This window comes from Erythranthe guttata, chromosome 10 (assembly GCF_056151865.1).
Source record: "Erythranthe guttata isolate IM_541 chromosome 10, IM_541, whole genome shotgun sequence".
NCBI classification, from domain to species: domain Eukaryota; kingdom Viridiplantae; phylum Streptophyta; class Magnoliopsida; order Lamiales; family Phrymaceae; genus Erythranthe; species Erythranthe guttata.
Genome location: NC_142542.1, coordinates 14,125,050 through 14,149,753, shown reverse-complemented (window position 1 = coordinate 14,149,753; position 24,704 = coordinate 14,125,050). Strand labels below are relative to the sequence as shown.

The 24,704-nt window shown below is 33.9% G+C and overlaps 2 protein-coding genes across 2 annotated transcripts; both read right to left on the bottom strand.

Moving 5' to 3' along the window:
• Positions 1–2,126: 2,126 nt before the first annotated feature.
• STP7 (sugar transporter protein 7) lies at positions 2,127–6,680 on the bottom strand. The gene is made up of 5 exons (XM_088823989.1): positions 6,245–6,680; positions 5,324–5,643; positions 3,812–4,438; positions 2,692–3,222; positions 2,127–2,235 (listed from the first exon to the last, which is right to left on the bottom strand). Exons 1-4 carry the CDS (start codon positions 6,390–6,392, stop codon positions 2,815–2,817), a joined length of 1,503 nt encoding a protein of 500 aa, XP_088680115.1. The 5' UTR covers positions 6,393–6,680; the 3' UTR covers positions 2,127–2,235; positions 2,692–2,814.
• A 15,254-nt stretch (positions 6,681–21,934) lies between these two features.
• LOC148767597 (uncharacterized) lies at positions 21,935–22,843 on the bottom strand. The gene has a single exon (XM_088824687.1). It carries the CDS (start codon positions 22,841–22,843, stop codon positions 21,935–21,937), a length of 909 nt encoding a protein of 302 aa, XP_088680813.1.
• Between the last annotated feature and the right edge of the window lie 1,861 nt (positions 22,844–24,704).

Sequence of the window (24,704 nt, the reverse complement as noted above, 5' to 3'; positions counted from 1 at the left end):
AGTTGCATTGGATTAAAGAACCCCCAAAAAATTTTCAGTGTACCCAAAGGTTCATCCCATCATCAAAGGAAAAAAAAAAAACTAAGATCAAAATTCGTACCTCGAACCAAAAGTTCATCTTTCTAATGTGCTCATACAAGAGTCCTTCAACAGATCTTCCCAAAACTTTTAGAATAATAGAAATTTTGTAGGTCTTGCTTCTTTGAAAAATCGAAGACAGAAAGAGAAATCAAGAAGAGAGATGGTTGTTTAGAAAGTAAAACAATCTAGAAAAAAATAGTTAGGGATACCTAAAACTGGGATAAAAAAAGGGGAAAATGAGGGATAACCCCCTCATTAGGTAAAATAATATAGTATAGGCCCAATTTATAATTGACCATTTGTAGACAAATCCATTTAATATTTTCTGAATTGTGTGACCCCCCTAAGCTTATGTTAATGCCCATTATGCCCCTTTTTTGTCCATATTTATCTCCAACTTTCTCTCTTTTCTCCTTATTTCTCTCATATCCGTCATTTTATATCTCCATTAATTTCTCTCTCTTCCTTATTTTCCTCAATTTTTTAACGTGTTCTTTTATTCTTCTTATTTTTCTCTCTCATCTCTCCTATATTCTCTCTTCCTTCCCTTCTCTCTCTTCTCTCTCCTCCCCAATTTCATCTTTCCCGTATCTTTTTCTTTTCTTTTTTTTTCTCCCTCTCTCTCTTCCCTCTCTCTCTTCTCTCTCTCTCTCTCTCTCTCTCTCTCTCTCTCTCTCTCTCTCTCTCTCTCTCTCTCTCTCTCTCTCTATTTTTCTATCTCCTCTCTCTTATCTTCTCTCTCTTCTCTCTCCTCCCCAATTTTCTCTTTCCCCGTATCTTTTTTTTTTCTTTTTCTCCCTCTCTCTTCTCTCTCTCTTCTTTCTCTTCCCTCAATTCCTCTTTTCTCGTCTGTTTATGTTTCATTTTTTTTCCACTATTTCTGCTAACTATTGTACCTTTTCTTCTATATCTCATTTTTTGGTCCTTGAAATCATTTTATTTTCTACTCTACGAAATTTATATTTTCATGAAGATGGGATCTTTATCACGAGTATTCAATTTTATAATATCATAGTATCTTAAATTGAAAAATAATATGGTAAATTAATGGAAAAATTATAGTTGACTACCAATTTTTCTATAGTTGACATTTGAACAATTATAGTTGACTATCTAATTTTTGTAGTTGACTCTGGCAAAAATATAGTTAACTACCATTTTTTATAGTTGACATCGTAAATATTATAGTTGACTATCTAATTTTTATAGTTGACTTCGGGAAAAATATAGTGAACTACCGATTTTTATAGTTGACTTCGGGAAAAATATAGTGCACTACCGATTTTTATACTGATCTTTTCTTTGTTTTGGACTCTGATAAAACAAATTTCATAGGAAAACAAATATTTTATGAGTCAACAAATAGTGCGACCATAGATCTGTAGATTTAAAAAACAATCGTGTTTACAAACTCCATTTTTGAGTAATCAACCATGGAAGACATCCGAACCATCGCATATGGTCGTCGCGTACCGCTGTATACCGTTTCTGTAGGAGACCTCGATTTTGTCCTTCGGAGTCGCTGAAGAAGGTGTCAAAAACAGAAATTATGTGGTAGAGATGGGTATATAGCAAACTACCTGTCTTCTTCTGGCCGTTCTTCACCATTTTTGTCAACCTGTGTTGCTGAACGAATTGCACAATATAATGGTATTTTGATTTTTATTTTTCGCTGAAGATGTAGCAAACTAGGGCAATGTTTGAAAGGGGAAAATATCCGATATATATTGCAGTTTGTTTTTTGGGAGAATTTATCGGCATAAATATAGCAGACCAACGGAAATGGGGGAGAAATTATATTGAAGAATATGGTTGAAGATATGCTGTATTTGGGGAAAACGGTGGGGGGGGTCTTCGCTATTACAAATTATAGGGGTAGTTCAGTAATTGACATTTCTGAGGGGGTTTGACCCACTAAAAATATTGTAAGGTGGTTAGTCCTAATATTTTTTCTAATGAGGGGGTTATATCTTATTAACCCTAAAAAAAGTCTATACATCAGGGGTAAATGATACATTTTGAATAGTACATGAATTCAAAATAAATTTTACCCATTAAATTACTATTTAAAATAAAATTACTTGGTATCCTAAATACTAATAATTGGTTTATGGTCTTTTTAGGTTCTTTATTTAATAGAGTAAATTGCAAATACTACCCCTGTGTTATCTCGAAATAGCAAAAACCCCCCTGTGATAAATAAACTAGCAAAAACCCCCCTGTGAAATTTAGTCAAAGGTAGAATCCCCCTAGCTGATTTTTTAGACTTGAAATGACAAAATTGTCCCTCAAAATGTATTTATATATATACATATTATATGTATATTTATTATTTTTAATTTATTTGTTTAGAAATTAAAAAAAATAGTAAACAACTAAATTGATTATTTTTTAAATAAAATAATTAAAATATTTATAAAATATAAGAATTTATTAATTGCAAGATTCCATGGGTATTTGTGTCTTTTTATATCAAGTCAACCCTCAAATAGTTCCATAGGGGGGTTTTTGCTATTTAAATAATTTCACAGGGGGGGTTTTGCTAGTTTATTTATCACAGGGGGGTTTTTGCTATTTCAAGATTACACAGGGGTAGTTTTTGCAGTTTACTCTTATTTAATATTGTATGATTTCCAATGGAGACTATAATAATTGTACTATGAATAACTTCAACCGAGTTTCCAATACAATACACATGGAGACATTTCATCAAACAGAACATCTGCAAAATAATCATCGCACAATCCTTTTCCAGAACCAGTGCTTCTTCCACAAGAAGATCATCTCTTCAATGGGTACTCCTTTAGTCTCGGGCAAGAACAGGCACACGAACACGGTCATGATCGCAATCCAGCCCGCGAAGAATAGAAATATCCCAAACTTGAAAGCACAAAGAAGTGAGAGAAACGACTGCCCAATTACGAATGTGAAGAAGAGGTTCACCGCCACCGTTATGCTCTGCCCCGCCGATCGCGTCTCCAACGGGAATATCTCACTCGGCACTGTCCACCCCAGTGGGCCCCACGACCACCCGAATGCGACAACGAATAGGCAGATGACCACCACCACCAGCACCGAGAATGTCTTTGAGAGCTCGCCGTCGCTGCTGAATTTCACCCCCAGTATTATTGACACTATCACCTGTTTTCATAGTCAGATTGATTATCAAATAGGAAAAATTACAGTTTTCACCCCTTAAGTTTGCACTGATTTCATATTTGGTCCCTTATTTTCACAAAAAAACTTATTTAGTCCCTCGTGCTTCAATAGTTCAACACCTTTGGTCCTTTCCGTCAGTTTAGCATTAGTCCGTCAGTTAAGAAAGTGAAGGGCACAAGCTTGATTGCGTTATTACTGACGGAAAATTGACGAATATGGCTAAAAATGTTGGATTTTTGAATGAGGGACCAAATGTATTTTTTATAAACACGGGGGACCAAATGTGAAATCGGTGCAAACTTGAGGGATGAAAATTGACAAAAATGGCTAAAAATGTTGGATTTTGAAACATGAGGGACCAAATGTATTTTTTATAAACATGGGGGACCAAATGTGAAATTAGTGCAAACTTGAGGGATGAAAATTGAATTTTCCCCATTCTCAAATCATTGGGTTTGGGCTCAAGTATGTAAATATTAAGCTTTATTTGTGTGTATTTATGTGTGTGCAGGATGCAGATACCTCATTTTGTGAATTTTTGGGTGTAATTATTTTAATTTAGTTTTCTCACCTGACAGATAACCATTTGAATTCCTCCGGTGATCAGCAAAGCCCGTCGGCCCAATTTATCGACCAACGCAATCGAAATGAACGTCGACGAAGCAAGAACGGCTCCGGTCAAAGCCGACGAGTACAGCGACGCATTCCTTCCGAATCCCAAGCTCTTAAACAGCACCGGAGCGTAGAAAAGAATCGAGTTTATACCCGTAAGTATCTGAAAAGTCGGCATGAAGATCGCCATTATAAGCTGCGGCCTGTTCCTCAGTTCGAGTATGTTTCTAAAAGGATGCTTGATCGAGTTCGCAAGCTCGCTCGCGTCGATTATGTCTTGCAACTCCGCGTGAATGTCGGTTGTGCCCCTGATTTTCTCGAGAACTCTCTTGCCCTTTTCTTGGAACCCTCGTTCGATTAGGCTGTTTGGGGTTTCGGGTAAGAGAATGCCTCCTATTGTCATGAGAACAGCTGGCGCAGCTGCGAGCCCGAGAGAGAGCCTCCACCCCCACGGCTGGAGCTTTTGCGTGCCGTAATTAATCATGTTTGCGGTGAATATTCCGAGCGTTGTCGCTAATTGGAACATCATGTTTAATGCTCCTCTGAGATGAGTTGGCGCCATTTCTGATAGGTATAGTGGTACTGCCTTCAGATAATAATAGAGAGTTAGTTGGTAAGCTAATGTGAAAAACACATGGAGTTGTACATTTTGAGTAGGTATTATAGAGATCAAGTTGAAACTTCAAATACTATTATGTTCAAGACTTGGTTTTTTTTTTTCGTCATTTGGGATGGTGAGTATCTCTCGGAATGTGCCATGTGAATCAAACCAATGTTTGATATGAGATATTGGTGCATGTTCTTCGCTTCTGAATCGGATAGATTCATATGTTTACAATAGGGAAAAGTACACTTTTTGTCCCTTAAGTGTACATCGATTTCATATTTGGTCCACTTGTTTACAAAATAACAGATTGAGTCCTCCATGTTTCAACAATTTAGTCTTTTTCGTCAATTTTCCATTAATACAGAATCAAGCATGTGCCTCTATCACTTTCTTAACTGACGTACTAATGGTAAATTGACGGAAATGATCACAAGTGTTAAATTGTTAGAACATGAGGGACTAAATCTGTTTCTTGTGAACAAAGAGAACCAAATGTGAAATCGAGGTAAACTTAAGGGCCGAAAGTGTATTTTTCCCGTTTACAATATGTTCTTTCAAATTTGGCTATTTCTCCCCTTTGGTAGAAGTGTTTCTGAAATGTCTTCGATCGAGTAAATAGTTCTATCTACCAATATAATGGAAAGACTTGTACAAGTGATACATTTCGTCACCACTTTGTCAAAAATCCTCAAGTATGAATATATTAGATACTTGTGACTCGATTTGTGAAATAGTATCTCCACCCCCACCCTAAAAAAAGCTTCTTTTTTTTCCGAGAAACAAATTTGTTGCGAATGAACAAGTGATTGAGGAATTGTATATAGTAAATAGTTGTGTATGTGTAGATGTGTATACAAGTTTTACCTGGTTGCCGAATCCGATGCCAACACCGAGCATAATACGGCCAAGAATGAGCATCGGGAGATTCATAGCGGAAGCATCAAGAGTTGCTCCAATCATGAAACTAATGCCACCGCATATTATACTCGCTCGACGGCCGTACTTACGTGTTATTGGAGACGCAATAATCGATGCCACCAAACCAGCTAGGTAAAGAGATGATGTGAACGCCGCCAGGCTTTGGTTGTTGTATTTGCAGTAGTTGTTCTCATGTGCATGCTTTTGGTTTCTATATACTTCGGGGAAGAATTTCTCAAGAAATGCATCCATTGATGTAACCCCTCCTATTAATTAAAAAAAAATATTATACATTATATTGAGTAATTCGATTTTTATTGATCAACTTGCAATGATGTGCCAAAAGTCACAAATAAGCTGTCCTAAATCATTAGGGAACACAATTCCGGTGTCGAAAAGTTCTTAAAAAACCGTAAGATTGAATTGTTTCATTATGATAGTAACCAAACTGCAAATAAATTTAAACGGAGAAATTATAGTTTTTATCCTTCAAATTTGCAATGATTTCACATTTGGTCCTCCATGTTAAAAAAAAACACATTTGATCCCTCGTGTTTCAATAATTGAACATTTTTTGTCATTTCCATTAATTTATCATTACTCCAATAGTTAAGGAAGTGATTGGTACACACTTCATTCCGTTAGTTTCAACAGAAAATTGACGAAAATGACTAAAAAGTGTTGAAGTTTGGAAACATAAGGCACCAAATATATTTTTTATGAACATGGGACCAAATGTGTAATTTGTGCAAACTTGAAGGACCAAAACTATATTTTTCCCAAATTTAAACTCTCTTCTAATGTTTCTCTTTCTACCCTGCATCAATCTTCCAAAAAAAAAAAGAAAGAGAAAAGAAAAAGAAAAACCTGAAATTCCAATATCATAGCCAAAGAGTGATCCACCAATAGCAGCAACAAGGCATGAAATTACAACATATGCAGTCACTCTTCCTTTATACTCATCTGCCCTCTCCTTCGACACCCCGGTGGGCCCCCCCATCGACCCTCCCGCCATTGCAGACAGCTCAAGAAACAACTTCTTTTCTTTCTTTCTTTCCGATCAAATTAAATTAACGTTGTTGGCAGAGAAAACTTATGAATTTTTGTTTCTTCGTTTGTCTGTCTGTTTGTTTGTGTATACTTAATATAGTACCAGCTACTCAACTCCACAACTATAAGTCAATGTTTTAATAAAAAAATATATTTCTGAAATTAAGACTTATCTGGAACCAATGATGTAGCACATGCTCTCCCTAACGGTTTGGCCACTTGAGCTTTTTTATTTTTTTGTTTTTGTAATAACAACTTTTGTTGGAATATGGTCCATTTTATTGTTATTATTATTGTAATTTACTACAAATAATTAATTGAAATAACCATGTAATTTTGACTGGATTATATCCGATTTGAATTTCGTCAATTCTTTAATTATATCCATAGAATTTTAATTAAATATGTCCACATTGAATATAAAAGATCGGGGTTTTTGCAAGAATCACCCATTTGTAATTTTTAATTCGTGAGAAAGCCCTCGTGTTAAATATATTAGCTAAACCCCCCTATATAAATTAGTCAAAGCCAACAAGCCCCTACGAGCTGAATGTGTGTTGCACGCGCGGATTTCGCGATTTGGGGTATGTTTTTTGACTTGAAAAGACCAAAATAACCTTTAAAAATAAATTTCGAAAATTATAAATTCACCCCATATTTTTTGTAAGACCCAAAATAACAGTTTCATAATTTTCTTTTATATTTAAAATAAAAAATGTTCATTTATTTAAATTGAAATATTTTTTTTTAAATACTAGGGGTAATTTTGTCATTTCATTTAAGTAAAAACCCAATTTTATTGTAAGAAGTTGTGTGCTTCGTAAAATGTATTATAGGGAGTTATAGCTATTTTTTTTTTTAATATAATGGGTTTTTCGCCAATTAGAGACTACACATAGGGGTACGTGCTAATAAGTCATAAAAGATCTAGGTGTTAGTTCTACTTGGTGGTAGGGCTGTGGTTGGCAATTCTATGCATTCATAACTATGGAGGGAATAAATTATCGTACACTGACAATCAATTCGCAATTAAGTGTTTTTTTTTTGGACTTTTTTGAGTAATATTGTTGCAGAAGTCAATGCCGTGGATCAACTTGACATCTCTCTCCTTTTCTGGAAATTTAGTTAAGAGTCCGAAAAATATTTGGTACCGCTTAAAAGGATATTATCTCTTTCTCGTTTTGATTAAAAATATTTGGTACTGCTTAATTGGGTTTCGGGACGGTTTAAAATCCGCGAAATCCTCTAATTAGGTAATATAGGCACTAGGGTGTGAAAATATAATGGGTAATGATATACGCAGGCCAAATTAAACATCCAGGCACTTTTTTACCATGATTTTTTACCTTTTTACCATAACTATTTACCTTTTGTACTATTCCTACCCAATTAAAAAAAAAAAAAAAAAAAAAAATTAATTTTTTGTGCTCGTGCAAAAACACACGAGCATTTCAACAGTGCTCATCTGATTTCACACGAGCACTGTTGAAATGCTCGCATGTTTTTGCACGAGCATCTTATAATTCTATAAAAAAAAATTATATAAAAAAAAAAAAATTAATCTGCTCGTGTAAAAACACACGAGTGGTTGCAAAGTGCTCGTGTGATTTCACACGAGCACTTTGCAACCACTCGTGTGTTTTTACACGAGCAATTAAAAAAAATAATAATAATAAAAAGGCCTACTCGTGTGGATTTACACGAGCACAGTGGATGCGCTCGTGTAAATTCACACGAGCAGGCCAACGTGTGATTTTTTTCGTTTTTTTTTTCCGGATTCGTAATCTACATAACAAGAGGATCGTAAAAACGTAAAAATTATCTCCGATCTGTTGACGATTTGCACGGGCTTTGCGAAAGAAAATCGAAAGTTTGAGAGAGTTTTTGAGTTTTTTTACTTTTTGTTTTTTGAAGAATGGTAAAAAATGTGCCTGAATGTTTAATTTTGGCCTGCACAAATCATTTCAGAAATATAATTATACTTTTCATGCACTCAACAACAGTTATACATGTAATTTATATGGGTTAATCATAAGAAGGGCCATGATAAGGGCACTTAATTAAAAGGGACATCTAACTTTTTTGTCTTTCAAATAAATCCAGCTCATTCAAACTTATTTGTAAATAAGTAAAATCGTTTTATATATTCCAAAATTACCCTTAATTCATTGAAACCCAATTCAACTGCAATTTCATGATTTACACCCCAATTTAGCCCAATTTCATCAATTAACCAATTTTAACCCTAATTTCAATTTTGACCCCAATTCAATCTCCAGCGTTGACTTTTTTTTTTTTTTTATAATTTTGTTTTTTCTTAAAAAAAATATTTTAATCAATATTACTATTTTGTCTGCTAAATTATTGTCTCCGGCAGTTATTTAACTGTCGGAGACAGTAATTTAATTGCTAATTGACTTTTTTTTTTCTTCAAAAATATTTTAATTAATATTACAGTCTTTGCTCCTAAATTATTGTCTCCAGCAGTTATTTAACTGTCGGAGAAAGTAATTTAACTGTTAATTGACTTTTTTTTAAAATATTTTAATTAATATTACTATATTCGTTGCTAAATTACAGTCTCCAGCAGTTATTTAACTGTCGGAGACAGTAATTTAACTGTTAATTGACTTTTTTATTCTTAAAAAATATTTTTAATTAATATTACTGTATTCGTTGCTAAATTACTGTCTCCAGCAGTTATTTTAACTGTCGGAGACAATAATTTAACTGTTAATTGACTTTTTTATTCTTAAAAAAATATTTTTAATTAATATTACTGTATTCGTTGCTAAATTACTGTCTCCAGCAGTTATTCAACTGTCAGATACAGTAATTTAACTGTTAATTGACTTTTCTTTTTCTTAAAAAAAATTATTTTAATTAATATTACTGCCTTGACTGCTAAATTACTGTCTCCAGCAATTATTCAACTGTCAGAGACAATAATTTAACTGTTAATTGACTTTATTATAAAAAATATTTTTAATTAATATTACTTTATTCGTTGTTAAATTACTGTCTCCAGCAGTTATTCAACTGTCGGAGACAGTAATTTAACTGTTAATTGACTTTTTTTTTCTTAAAAAAATTATTTTAATTAATATTACTGCCTTGACTGTTAAATTACTGTCTCCAACAGTAATTTAACTGTCTTAGACAATAATATTAATAATATTACTGTTCGGGAAAATAATATTCATAATATTATTGTCCCAAACAGTAATATTACTGTCTGAGACAGTAATTTAGTAGCCAAGACAATAATATTAATTAAAATATTTGTTTCTAAGAAAAAAAAATTCAAAAAAAAAAAGTCAATGCCGGAGACCGGTGGTCAACGGTGGTTGACAGGCCGGAAAAAAATTTCAGGAAAAAAAAAAGTTTTCAACAAAAAAAAAAGTCAACGCTGGAATGTGGCCGGAAAAAAAAATTTAGAAAAAAAAATTATTTTCTGAAAAAAAAATTTGGGGGTTAATGTGATATATTTGTTTAGATTCGGGGTCAATGTGTAATATTAAGGAAGTTAGAGCATAATGGATGGAATTGATAAGAATTATATTATGGTGCGTATTTTAGACTAAAGACATGGGGTTGGGTTTAACTGAGAGACTATTTTTTTTATGGACCAAAATGCATTTAAGTCCCATGTGATGGGCCTTTTTGCCATTCGTCCAATTTATATTAACTTAACAATACTTAAACATAGGCACACAACAACATATATAGAGCTTGGACAAACAACTTAGAAAGCTTGTTTGTGGAGTTTATTAAATTAATGAACAATAAATTAGACCGAGTATTATCACTACATGAATTATATGCATTCTACAACACATAGAGAACTTACACATACAACTTTGACGTGTGGTTAGAGTCAAAGTTGTATGTGTAAGTTCTCTATGTGTTGTAGAATGCATATAATTCATGTAGTGATAATACTCGGTCAAACGTAAATAACTTCGATGACATATGTTGTGAGAAAGGGATATCTATCTAATCTGAAAGTATGTAGAGAAGATAATTCTTTTCTATTTTCTATTATATTATAATTCAGATTAGTTGTTTAGATCAGTTAGTATTGATGAGCCGTAGACTGAGTTTAATCACTACATGAATAGATGTGTTTCACGACACACAGTCACATATAGAATATTGTGTTAATGAATAGATGCATTTCACAACACTCAAATAGCTTAAAATAATAATACACAGAGAGCTTATTTAAATAATTTGAATAAAAAAAGCTTAAATCTCTGGTGCCTACACCACCGCCACCATCACCAAACAAGACTTCACTTATTTACTTTTTTGGTTTCTATGTATATTTGAATAAATTATTGCTAATTTTAATGTTCTACAAAAGAGAAACAAGTGTAACCCAAAACGGTGTATGTGTGTGCGGGCGTGTCAATAGGTGTGTATAGTGTGTGCATGTGCGTGACCAGGGCCGGTTCTGAGGGGAGCCGAAGTAGGCGGTCGTCTTGAGCGCCCGGATTTTTTAAAAAATTTAGGGCCCCCAAATTTGTTTATACCTTTTATATATAAACATTTATTGAAAAAAAATATTATATATATATATATATATATATATATATATATATATATATATATATATATATATATATATATATATATATATAATTATTGAGAACCTTAATTCATAAATAGATATAAATCCACCATTCTTACTTATTTCTATAATTCCTCTAATCAGGGGCCCCTAATTATTAATTTTATAATGTATTAGTTACTTATTTTTATATATATTCACTTGTTTTAGTGCTACTTCTTGCAAATTATCCTTAAAAAAATCGGGGGCGCTGTCCCCGAACCCCAAAAAACTTGAATCCCACTATATCACAAATTTCTACTCTTGCCACCGGCTATGTACCTTACAAAATCAAGTTAACATCGAGTTTATCACCTTTTTTGAAAAAAATAAGTTTTATTGTATATTGTAGAAGACCCCATTTTTTAGTCGTCTTTAAATCTCGCCTAGGTCCCCGAAATATCAGGAACGGCCCTGTGCGTGACTGTATTTAGCAGAACTCTGGTGATGGGAGCAGCAGGGAACGGGGAGAGATCAAATATAAAAGGTTGCAGCAGGAATGATGGAGGATAAGTGGGGGGTAATTTTGCCCTTGAAACATAGTGGACTTTTAGCAAAATGCCAAAAAAAATGTTCTTAATTGAAAGGATATTAGTGTTGTTGGGTGTTTAACCAAATTGTCTCCTAGTTTTGCTTGTTTATAATTTACTTTAGAGAAAATGCATTATAGTATTTAACTTAATATATATATATATATATATATATATATATATATATATATATATATATATATATATATATATATATATATATATATTTGATATTAACCCATTGATCAATAATCTTTTTTGAATTCTATTTCTACCCTTATAAATAGTGAGCACATTACGTATCATCCCCCGAAGTTAGATATAATTACATACACACCCCTCATTCTAGGGTAATTAACTAACAGTCCCTACTTCTTGACATTAAGTAAGGAGAAGAAGGACACGTTTTCTCATCAAAAAAAAAAAAAAAAAAAAAAGGACACGCTAATGTTTTTATTAGCTAAAAGTCCAACCTCTTAAATTTTCATTTGCTAAAGTACTTTCACTATTTTCCAAATGTATTATTACTACCTTGTCATTCAACTTTTCATTTTTTTTTTCATTATAACGGAAAGCTATCGATAATATCTAAAACAAAACGATGAATTGGAAAGAACTCGGGATCTTTGATGCAGAAGCACGTCAAATATTTATGATTCAACACCGTTTATGTTTACAAAAAACAAAAAAAGAAAAATTCTAATCTGTTGTGATATTTGAAATTGTAATAACTTTCAGCAAGAGAGTCGAAATTCAACTCCGTAAATTGAATTGTTCTTATAGAATTTCAAAGTTCTAGTAGGATTAGACTTTGACTATCTATTTTGTCATTTATTCTCGTATTTTGTATTTTTGTAGTTTAAAAATTAAGTGTTTTTACTTTTTAGTCTTAATAGAATTTTACAATTTGTTTTATCAATAAACACATCAAATCTATATAATATAGGTGTAATGGCAAATAGGCTCATGACAAGGGCACTTAATTAAAAGAGGGACATCTAATTTTTTTGTCTTTTAAATAAATCCAGCTCATTCAAACTTATTTGCAAATAAGGAAAATCCTTTTATATATATCAAAATTACCCTCAATTCATTGAAACCCAATTTAACTCCAATTTCATGATTTACACCCCAATTTAGCTCAATTTCATTAATTAACCAATTTTAACCCTAATTTCAATTTTGACCCCAATTTTGACCCGCCACCATCGGAGACCGCCGGTCGCCGCCGTTGACCGGCGTTGACTTTTTCTTTCTTTTTTTTTTTTTGAAATTTTTTTTTCCTGAATTTTTTTTCCGGCCAGTCAACTGCCGTTGACCGCCGGGTCTCCGGCGTTGACTTTTTTTTTTTTTTTTTATAATTTTTTTTTTCTTAAAAAAAATATTTTAATTAATATTACTGTCTTGGCTGCTAAATTACAGTCTCCGGCAGTTATTTAACTATCGGAGACAGTAATTTAACTGTTAATTGACTCTTTTTTTTTTTTCAAAAATATTTTAATTAATATTACTGTATTTGTTGCTAAATTACTGTCTCCAGCAGTTATTTAGTCTCCGACAGTTATTTAACTGTCGGAGACAGTAACTTAACTGTTAATTGACTTTTTTTTATTTAAATTTTTTTCTTAAAAAAAATTATTTTAATTAATATTACTGCCTTGGATGTTACATTACTGTCTTCAACAATAATTTAACTGTCTTAGACAATAATATTAAGGACTATTAGTGAAAACCCCCTCAAGCATTTTTTTAATAATGATGTGGATCTAGTCACTTTTTCTTTATTAGTGATAAACCCAACTTTTATTTATTATCAAATTTACCCTTCCCTAGTATTTGTTACACATACCTTTTTTATTTCTTTTCTATTTTCCATTTTAATTTTCGATTTGTTTATTTAAAAAATAGTTTTTTAAATAATTTTTATAAATATTTTTTAATAACTAAAAAATAATAATATTTTCAACATTTTTTTAGTTTCGTTTCTCCAAAATCAACTATAATATTTTCGAAAGCGGCTAAATTTTTTCTGAAAATCAACCAAAAGATTCGTTTTTTTTTCATATCATTTATTTTGAATCCAAAACGAATTTTTTCGCAACTAATTTACCAAATTGACAAATTACTACATATTATTGAAATAACTATAAAAAATCAAAATCAACTAAAAATGTCGAAAACAACTAAAAATACATCAACTAATTTGTTTAATTCATATTTTTTGATTTTTATTTTTCCAGCAGGTCATATAATTGGATAAAAAAGTAAAAAGCAAAATCAACTACCAAAAACTTGAAAATCAACCAAAAAAGTCGAAAACAACTAAAACTATCAAAAACAACTAAAAGAAATAGCAGGATAACAAAAACAACTATAAAAATAGCCGAATAACAAAACAACTATTTGCTGTAAAAATACCTAACATCAAAAGCATAAAAAAGAAAAAATCGAAAAAATCAGAACTATGGCGACGACAGGGCAGAGGCGGGGGCAACAAAGTCTCTATATCGGCGGTGGAGTTGAGGGGTGGAGGTAGGGAGGGATTTTTGAGTTTTTGATGTCGTCTCCTACAACTAAATCGAGATCGGAGTGATGGCAGCGGCGGTGGGACGAGAACTTCAGATCTGGCGCCTTGGACATCAATGTTGAGGGAGTGGAGAGCCATACGAGCGCGTCCTTGAGACTGTTCCTAAAGTCATCGGCTCATGCTATGCTTTTCAATGGTGGGTGGTGGAGGCTATGATGGAGTGATTCTTTCCTTCACCATGGATTTATTCAGGAGAGAGAAAAGAGACGGAATGGGGCATGGAGAGAATGACAGAAATCAGAGAAAAGAAGATGGATGCGGTTGAATGGCGTAATAAAATTAGGGCAGATGTGAAATAATATAGCATTAAGGGCAAATTAGATATTATTCATAGCAATTTTAAAAAGAATAATTAAATTTAATAATTAAGGGGGATTTGACTAATATTAAAAAATGGGTTATATCTACCCTAATATATGTAAATGATGTGGGGGGTTTTCACTAATTATCCCATAATATTAATAATATTACTATTCGGAAAAATAATATTCATAATATTACTGTCCCAAACAGTAATATTACTGTCTGAGACAGTAATTTAGTAGCCAAGACAGTAATATTAATTAAAATATTTTTTTTTCTAAGAAAACAATTCAAAAAAAAAAAAAAGTCAACGCCGGAGACCGGCGGTCAACGGTGGTTGACCGGCCGGAAAAAAATTTCAGGAAAAAAAAATTTCAAAAAAAAAAAAAAAAAGGTCAACGCCGGAATCTAGCCGGAAAAAAAACATTTCAGAAAAAAAATTATTTTCTGAAAAAAAAATTTGGGGGTTAATGTGATACATTTTTTTAAATCCGGGGTCAATGTGTAATATTAAGGAAGTTAGAGCATAATGGGTGGAATTGATAAGAATTATATTATGGAGGGTATTTTAGACTAAAGACATGGGGATGAGCTTAATTGAGAGACTGTTTTTTTTGTGGACCAAAATGCATTTAAGTCCCATGTGATGGGCCTTTTTGCCATTTGCTCTATAATATATAAAAGTTGAATTCCACACATAATTGATTGATATTTGGACAATTTCAATTGATAATATGTTATCAATTTCATCCCAAGTGGCGAATTGATTGGTGGAAATAAATCATCAAAAAACATGTCATCATTTTCCAAAATTAAAGCTTATTAAATATATTTAATTATTTTATTAATATATTTATATCCTACCATTTATAAAATGCTCTAAATATATTAATTTTCTTGGAAAATCAAAATAAATTTATTTTTGAATTTAATTTTAAATTTAATTTAATTTGAATTGAGTTAAATTCGATTTAAAATCTTCTCTTATTATAATTGCATGATTGGTGGTGTTACGGAAATTTTTTATTTTAATTCATAAACTTGGATTTATATTAAAAAAAAAATATCGCAGAATAAATTATTTGATACTATACATTTTACATGAGCAAATAATATGTATTTTTTTACTAATTTAATATTATATATCAATATTATCTGTAAAAAAAGAAAGAAACATGTTCGAATTTACTATATTGCGAAAATTGACACTATTTTTTTCGGCCATGTGTAAAGTAATGTACTCCCAAGTATTTACCATATTGAAAATTATATTACATGAATTTCATCATGTTATTTAAACAATTATTTTTTCTTCACTGAATTCAGTGACAATAAATTTTACGATTGATTTAACTTTTTAAATTATATACTAATTAAAATATAAACTTTATCATGATTATACTAATAAATTGAATAACATAAATTAAGTTTAATCAATTGATTAAAACCGAATTGATTTTATATATTTCAAAATATAATAAAGTTATTCTAAATCTTTAGTATTAAATTTTTTTATCCACTTTATTTAATACCAAACATTAAGAATATTAACTGTTTTGTTTAAAATGTATAATGATCGTATATACTATATATTGTATTCCACTAAGTTTTATTATAACTCTGATAAATATAATTAAGTACATATCTAGAGCAACTCGAACCCAAAAGTATCAAAATGAGTTTTGCAAATATTTATGTCAAATTTAATATTTTATTTTGATATTTATCTAAATGTATTTGCTCCAACCATATGTATTAAATAGTTGTTAATTAAATATAATTAAATTTATTTATATATCTAATTGCCACATGTTATTTTCTAAATGGACACTGAGGTGGTTAAATTCATAACTCATGTTTGATAATTTATTCCGCATGATTGCATAATATATTTATACATCATGTTGATATTTTATTTTGCATGATTGCATAATGTATTTTTACATTCTAAAAGATGAAGTATCAAAATACAGCCCTCATTTCATAACTCTATTGAAATTAAAAATTACTATTTTTTACTATGAAAAATGTTTTGATAGCTCATTTAATAACCCCACTCGAGGTGCTCTTGCCGTAAATAGTTTATATTGACAAATACAATATCAATCGGCAAATCAGTAGTTTCTACGATCCATTTTTAGTTACAAACTCAATAAGATATTTATATATTACATAAACGACTACAATTATATGAGAACTAATTGCATAATTATGTGTGTGTCTTTTCAAATTGAGAAAGATTGATGCAATATTGTGGCTATGGATGGAAAAAGTTATCTAATATCAAGTATCATAGTATACCAACAAAATATTATCTATCAAATACCAACTTAGTGGTTATCATTTCATTTGGCACGATATTGGTATTATATCGAACTTATATGAGATTTACTACAATCCTATAGTGTGGGTAAAGAAAGATATAGACAACCTATCATTGGAAAAAAATATGTTTAGCTACAAATATTCTGACTAATTTTTAAATTAAATTTTAAACCATATGAAAATAAAAATATTAATGTAGGGTATTATAGTGTAAATGATTATTAAATATTTTAACACTGTATATACCTCACTATACTTTGAAATACATGAGTTCTTTTGTCTAACTTACAAGTTATGTATCTAAATTAGTGAAATATTCTTAAGTTTTCTATTTCCCCATCATATATAATAAGCTATATTTATATTCTTAAATTTCATTTTCAAAATATTTGTAAAATGAAATTATTTATTGTCTAATGTTTATAAGAATCTAATATTGATTCTATATCTCTATGTTTTTTTTTTAAATCAAAATATATTCGACTGATTTACACAAAAATCCATTTAATTTTTATTTTTCAGTTTTTATTTATACAAGCATTTTATAGTGACTTTTGTTTACTTGAAATTTGATCTATTTTCAATAGCATCAGCCTTTAGCCTTTATGTTAGTTTCTAACATATGGTCATATATATATAAATAAGTTTAAGTTGTATATTAACAAGGATAACTTATGAAAACCCCCTCAACTTAGGCTAAATTAAGAAAAATACCCCCACATATTCGTAATTACCAAAATTCCACTGATGTTTGTTTCCGTCTTACATCGACCCCCTTATGGTATGATTTTTCAAGGATTTTTTTTATTACGTGGAATATTTCCCGAAAAATGCTCGCGACATTTCTTTATGGTATTTTTTAAAGACAAAATTTACCCTCAGGGGAACTTTACACGAAATCTTTATTCTTCTTAAATAACACTTTCACAATTTTTTATTATTATTACCATGACCACCCTGAGGGTAATTTTTGAATTTAAAAAGTACGAGAAAAGAAATGTCACGTCTGCAAGGGTACAATCCATATTTTTTGGGATATTACATGGAATAAAAAATATTCCGTAAAAAATCACACCATAAGGGGGTCGCATAAGACAGACACAAACATCGGAGGGATTTTGGTAATCACCGATAAGTGGGGGTGTTTTATGTAATTTAGCCTAAGTTCAGGAGGATTTTCATAATTTATCTTATTAACAACGATTATTGTTCTTTTACGTCTTAACGTTTGCTTATACCCTTATAATATTTTAAATAATTTTAATGTCAGTTTGATAATATAATTAAATATTAATTTCTAATATATTTAATATGTGTTTTTTGATGCTTCAGCTACCACACATAAGAAATTTGATATAAAGGTTCGAGATTGAATATAATTGTTTTTTTATACTAAATAATAGATCATTGCAAAACAAATTGATGCAAAATCAGAATTTGTGATTTATATTAGTATTAGCATCAGAATTATAATTAATATTCTTTGAATTAGTATTAGTATTAATACTAGAAATAGGATTCAGATTGTAATTAAGATTAATATAATATTATAATTAATATTAGGATTATGATTAATATTAGTATTAGAATTATAATTAAGATTATGATTATGCTTAGTTTAATATGATAATTAGTGACATGTATTAGTATTAGGATTATGATTAGCATTGGGATTGGGATTAGAATTATAATTAAGATTATAATTAGAATTAACATTAGTATTAGCATTAGCATTAGCATTATTAGTATTAAAATTATTACACTTATGGTTAGTGTTAGGAATAGGATTATGATTAGGATTAGGATTATAATTATGATTAGTGTTATGAATATGATTAATCGGTATTGGTATCGGTATCGGTATCGGTATTAATTAAAATTTAATTATAAACTTATAAAAATTGGTGAATTTGGAAGCGAACTTGTAGAAAGTATTTTTTTAGAAGAAGAATATTATATTAGGTATAGATAGCCAAAGATTGAGGAAGGGTCAATCCTTCAGTACAGGTAGTTCCAAAGTTCTTGGCCAACAAATGAGCCAACTGATTCCCACAACGTTTAATAAAAAAAAAATAGCAGGATGAAAAACTTCTAGATAAAAACAAACAATCTTCAATGTATGCACCGTACGATGCCAATGATGATTCTCCCAATCGGAGTGCATTAATAACTTGTAAACAGTCCCCTTTCAACACTATCGAGTTCCAACCTTTCGTTCGAGCCCAGGATATTGCTACAAGGGCTGCATGTGCCTCACATTCCACCGGTTTGGGCTGGCCCAAAAATCGTCTAACAGCCCACCAAACGCATTCCCCGTTCCAGTCTCTTGCTATCGTTGAAACCGAATAAAAATTCTCCCCAATAGGAACCGATGCATCGAAATTAACTTTTATCGTCCCTGTAGGAGGAGGTGACCATGTTGTCGGGAAAGAAGTTCAATTTGTACTCTCCTTCATGAAGCAAGTCTGGTCAAATTCAAGTCAATGCGCCGCGCACCAGCTAGTGAAGTCTGTTGCTGCCATACTCTCCTCGCCGTGCATGGATTTGTTCCGCGACTCCCACGCCTTCCAGACTACGGTCATTGCAAGTCTGAAATTATGGTCGTCAAGTTTGCTTCGTACATATTCAATCCAACGTCGCATCGAGGAGTGATGATGTAGAAGCTTCAGGTTGAAAGGAGAAGAGCTCCACACCTTCCCCATATTGCAACAACTTTGAATAACATGCATAATATTTTCCACCTCGGCTCCACATCTCATGCATCTTGAGGAGTGGGCCACTTTTCGGCGGAAAAGCTCCCCATTTGTGGGTAGGATCTCTGAGCATGCCCTCCATAAGAAGTTTCGAATTCTTGGAGGAAGACGAAGCTCCCATATAGACTTCCAATTCCAGCTAGACACTCCACTTTGTGCTGCTCCTTCTGCCCCGCTGGTTCCTCTCGAAGATAGTAGGTTCGTGACAATGTTGTGATAGCACGTACGCACTGTAAAATGGCCAGATTTGGAGTAATGCCCGATCTAACGGTCCTTCGCGTTACTGCTGCCGATTGGTACCCCCAAGATTCTATCCCGATCCACCGGCCAAAAGACCTCGTCAATCAACTCAGTGTTCCACAATTGGGTGTGTTGGTCAATTAAATCTGACACTCGATCTGGGAAACTACTCGTAATCGGTCTCTTCGTTAAAACTTTGAAATTCCCGTCCTCGCAAATCCATGGATCAGCCCAAATGGAAGTGGAAGTCCCATCGCCAATTCGTATGCGGATTCCTTGTAGAAGAAATTTCCGAGTTTTGAACATGCTCCTCCACGTTGCCGACGGACGAACACCGATATCTGCCCGGAGAATATCAGAATGAAGAAAGTACCGAGCCTTGAGAATTTGGGAAAGAAGCAGTTCCGGTTTCGATAGCACTCTCCACACTTGTTTAGCTAGCATCGCGTAGTTGAAACTCCTCAAATCACGGAAGCCCATCCCATCAATCGATTTCGAGGTACACATTTTCATCCATGACACCCAAGCCATGCTCTTACTCGAAACTCCTCCCCACCAAAATCTACGGATAGACATTTCAAGATCGTCGAGCAAACCCACTGGCAGCTCGAAGCAGCCCATGATATAGGAGGGGATTGCTTGTAGAACCGCCTTTATCAACACCTCTTTTCCCGTTTGTGAAAGTTTATTCTCCCCCCATCCTCTGATTTTAGCCCAAAGTTGGTCTCTTAGAAATTGGAAAATTTCCTTTCGAGATTTCCCTAGCGAGGCCGGCATACCTAGATACTTATCGTGTCTCTCTACCACACGGAAACATAATAAGTTATGAATCGATTCCATGACCTCATGGTGTGTGGACGGGCTGAAACACATAATGGACTTCTCATAATTAATCTTTTGTCCGGAAATGCGAGCATATTGGTCCAAGATGCTCTTCACTGCCCGAGAGTTCTCATCATCCGCTCGGCAAAAAAAGAGGGTGTCGTCCGCAAAGCAGAGAATAGAAATTGTGGGTGCCGTTGGAGCGACTTTGACTCCAATAATTTCGCCCCTGGCCACGACTTGATGAACCATCGCGATTAAAACATCTGCACAACAGATGAACAGATATGGGGAAAGGGGATCGCCCTGTCGAAGACCTCTAGAGGGTGAAAGTGAGCCAAACTGCGCACCATTAAACAAATAAGAATAAGAGACGGTTGATACACAAAGCATAATCAAATCAACAAAATCGGCCAAGAAACCAAGACGGTCAAGGATTTTCCTCAAAAACATCCATTCGATTCGATCGTAAGCTTTGCTAATGTCAAGCTTTACTGCCATATAATTCATGCGACTACTAGGGTTTGTTTTGATAAAATGGTTCACTTCGTAGGCAACTAAGACATTATCGGTAATAAGCCGTTTCGGGACAAAGGCATATTGGGTGGGAGAGATGATGTCATTGAGAATTCTTTTGAGTCGGTTGGCAATAGCTTTAGACCCAATTTTATAAATTACGTTGCAAAGGCTAATAGGCCGATAATCCGTAATCCTCTCTGGTTTGTTGACTTTAGGAATTAAAACAATAAAGGTAAAGTTTAGAGCGGGGTTCAAGACTTTTTTATTAAGGAAATCCAACACACACGAGGTAATAATAGAGCCCAAAAAATGCCAATATTTCGAAAAGAATAGAACAGGGAGACCATCAGGGCCTGGAGATTTTAGAGGAGCCATATTACTAAGTGCGGTAGTTACCTCGGTTGCCGTGAATGGAGAGGAGAGTGCCTGCGCTGCCTCATTTGTGACTCGCGGAGCCACCTGTTCCAACACCTCATCTATCTCAATCTCACTCGGATTAGTTGAAAGGAGAATATGGTCGAAATACTCAGTGATGATCCTCTCAATAGCTTCACTTTGATTTTGCCAAACCCCATTTTTGTCTTTTAACTTATTCACCATGTTAACTCGTTTCCTGGCCGAGGCCTTGGCATGAAAGAAACGGGTGTTTCTATCCCCTTCTTTAACCCATTGCACTCTACTCCGCTGGCGCCAATAAGCATCATTGTCACTGTATAACTGTTCCAAATTCCCCCAGAGAGATTTCAATTCATCATTTGTGGCCTCAGTAAGAGTGCCATTATTGAGTAGGTGAATTTTCTTTTCAAGCTCCTGAATTTATTGCTGAGGATTTCGGACTGTAGTTTTGCTCCATTGGATAAGCGCAGCTCGACACTCTCGCGTTTTATTTATTATGTCAGCCATCGGATCTAAATCCCCATTGTCTTCCCACGACCGGCGCACTATGTCCTCACAATCTTCCCTCCGAAACCACATAGATTCAAATCTGAAAGGCCTCCTAGACCGCCGTCGATTGGTACTTGGAGTTTCCTTAAGTTCAAGTAGCACAAGGAGATGATCAGATCCTGCATATTGCAAGTGATGAACCTTCGCGCAAGGAAACAGTCCGGTCATACCACCATTAGAGCACACTCGATCAAGACGGCAGTGGACCGTGTACGGCCTGTCCCTCTTGTTCGACCATGTGAATGGAAAGCCTTCGTAACCAAGATCGGACAGATCACATTCGTCGAGGGTTGATCGGAATTCTTCGATGTGAAGTGGTGTTTTCGAGATACCCCCTTCTTTTTCTGAGTTGGATAAAATTTCGTTAAAATCGCCGCCGATGATCCACGGCATGTTTCCTTGAGAGTGAAGTTGGCGAATCAAGTCCCAAGATTCCTTTCGTTTATCCTTTTCAGGCCTTCCATAGAAACCGGTACATCTCCATTTCCTAGAGGTAATCGCGCAGACCATCTCCACATCAATATGTCCCCTTGAGAAGCTTCTAAGGTTAACATTCACATATTTCCTCCATAACATTGTCAAGCCTCCCGAATTACCCACTCTATCTACAGCAAAACCAAACCGATTCCATCTCTCTTTAAGTAAGTCAATAAATTGTATTGTGGCTTTTGTTTCCGAGAGAAACAACACCGCGGGGTTATACTTTCGGAGCATATCTCCGATCTCATGAATTGTCGAGGGACCCCTAAGCCCTTGACAATTCCATAATATGTAATTCATTGGTCCCGGCGGGGCTGCATTGCAGCCTCCACCGATGAAAACAAGTCTTCCTCGTCACGAAGAGACATTTGGGGCTTCTTGGTAACTCTATGAGAATCGATGGCGGCATTTTCATCCGCCTTTTTCTCCCTGCTCTTGCTTGAGACCTTGAATATTCACCTTATAGGTGTTGTCTCGCTTGCTGCCGAATGATCTCTGACTATGTTATTTACTAGCCGTGACTCGTCTACCTCCAATATCATCTGGTTCTCATTTCCTGTTCCCCTCCCTTCAATATTGTGTTCTGATCTGACCGTCGATGGCCCTCGCGGAGTGTTTTGGGATAAGATCCCCTGATGTGTCTGCAAGGTCGGTTGGATCGCTCGGAGAGGAAGTCCGGAATTCTGATCTTCTCGGTTGGAGGATGCACGGAGCCAACTGCCGTAGGGAAGTTCCTCACCCGGATCCACAAAACCCTCGACGTAGCGTGCTGCGCATCTCTTCTCCCCATGCCCTATGATGCCACAAAGGAAACAAAAATTGGGTAGGCGCTGCTCGTACGTAAAGGAGACTCGGGTTTTTGCGCATGCCAGATCATGAACGAAGAGGCCCCGTTTCAATTTTTTCGTCACATCGATCTGAACCTTAACCCTCGTAAACTCATTGTAATCTCTCATCTTTGGCATAATGACTTCCGTCACTTTGCCTATTCGGGACCCTAGCTGCTGTGCTGTTTCTACATTCCGTTGGCGTAGTGGTATATTGTGGAGTCTCACTACAATATTCATATGATTAATTTCTAGATCTTTGGGATCTGTCTCTGGGGGGATAGTCTGGAAGAGCACCGCGTTCTTTTCCAGAAGCCAGGGGCAACCGTCCATGGCGTGATCCATATCCAATTTATGGTCGAAGCTAATAACAAATTTATTCGGCCCGATCGCCTGGAAAAAAGAGCCTTTGACTGGTTGGAGGAGACGGAGCAAATTCGATTTCAAGGTGTGAGTAGAGATTTCCTTGGGAGCCACAATTCTCCCAGCCACATTGTATTTCACCATAGCAGCCCCAGAACCACCCGGTGTCGTGAGCAACACGATTCCTTCTTCTTCATCGGTCGTGAGGGTGACCTTCTTTGCCAAATCTTTTGTAATGTCATCCATGAAGAAATATGAGAGATAGATGAGGTGTTGATCCAGATAACGGGAGATCCAAGAGAGAGCAACGCAGACAGATCTGAGGAGAAAATAGTCGGAATAGTGAGAAAACGAAACAACAGATAAACCCTAGCCGCTTACAAAGATAAAGACCAGATTAAGAGGCAAACCCTAGCAGAGCCAAAATTGTACAACAAGTAAGAGCAAATAAAGCAAAGCAAACGATCAGCACATCCGGAAATTCAGAGAAAACAAATAATAAGAAAAGAGAAGGAATAAAGAGGAAGAAAGCAAGATATGAAGAAAACGAAATAAACATCGCCTCTCATTCGAGAGAAAATTGCCTCTCATTCGAGAAGAGAAAAAAAAAACTTGTAGAAAGTGATAAAATAAAAATGGCAACGAACTTTTAATAATCTGAGCACATATAGTGTACTAGTCTATCATTTTGATCACAAAGTTTTAAACAAAATTCTAATGTCAACGATTGAAGTTGGGTTTGAAAGACAACAAAGATGTCTACAAGTAATGTGCAATTTCGGCATTCAAATTAGATAAGTGGGAAAATTTATAGTAAACATCTTAAAAAATGAGAGTAGACTTTTCAAAAATTGAACAAAAAGGCAGTGCACCAGTGTACCGTTTTGATCATAATGATTTCATAAAACAATGTAATTTCAATGATACAAGTTGGGTTGGAAAACTAACTAACAGTGCCAAAACTTTTATGA

Excerpts from the sequence above, each read along its gene's own strand:
- STP7 (XM_088823989.1), bottom strand. The coding sequence starts at position 6,392 with ATGGCGGGAGGGTCGATGGGGGGGCCCACCGGGGTGTCGAAGGAGAGG. Across the intron at positions 4,439-5,323 it reads GCATCGGATTCGGCAACCAG|GCAGTACCACTATACCTATC; the intron begins GTAAAACTTGTA and ends TATTATCTGAAG. Across the intron at positions 3,223-3,811 it reads TTCAAATGGTTATCTGTCAG|GTGATAGTGTCAATAATACT; the intron begins GTGAGAAAACTA and ends CTATGAAAACAG.
- LOC148767597 (XM_088824687.1), bottom strand. The coding sequence starts at position 22,843 with ATGAATTACATATTATGGAATTGTCAAGGGCTTAGGGGTCCCTCGACA.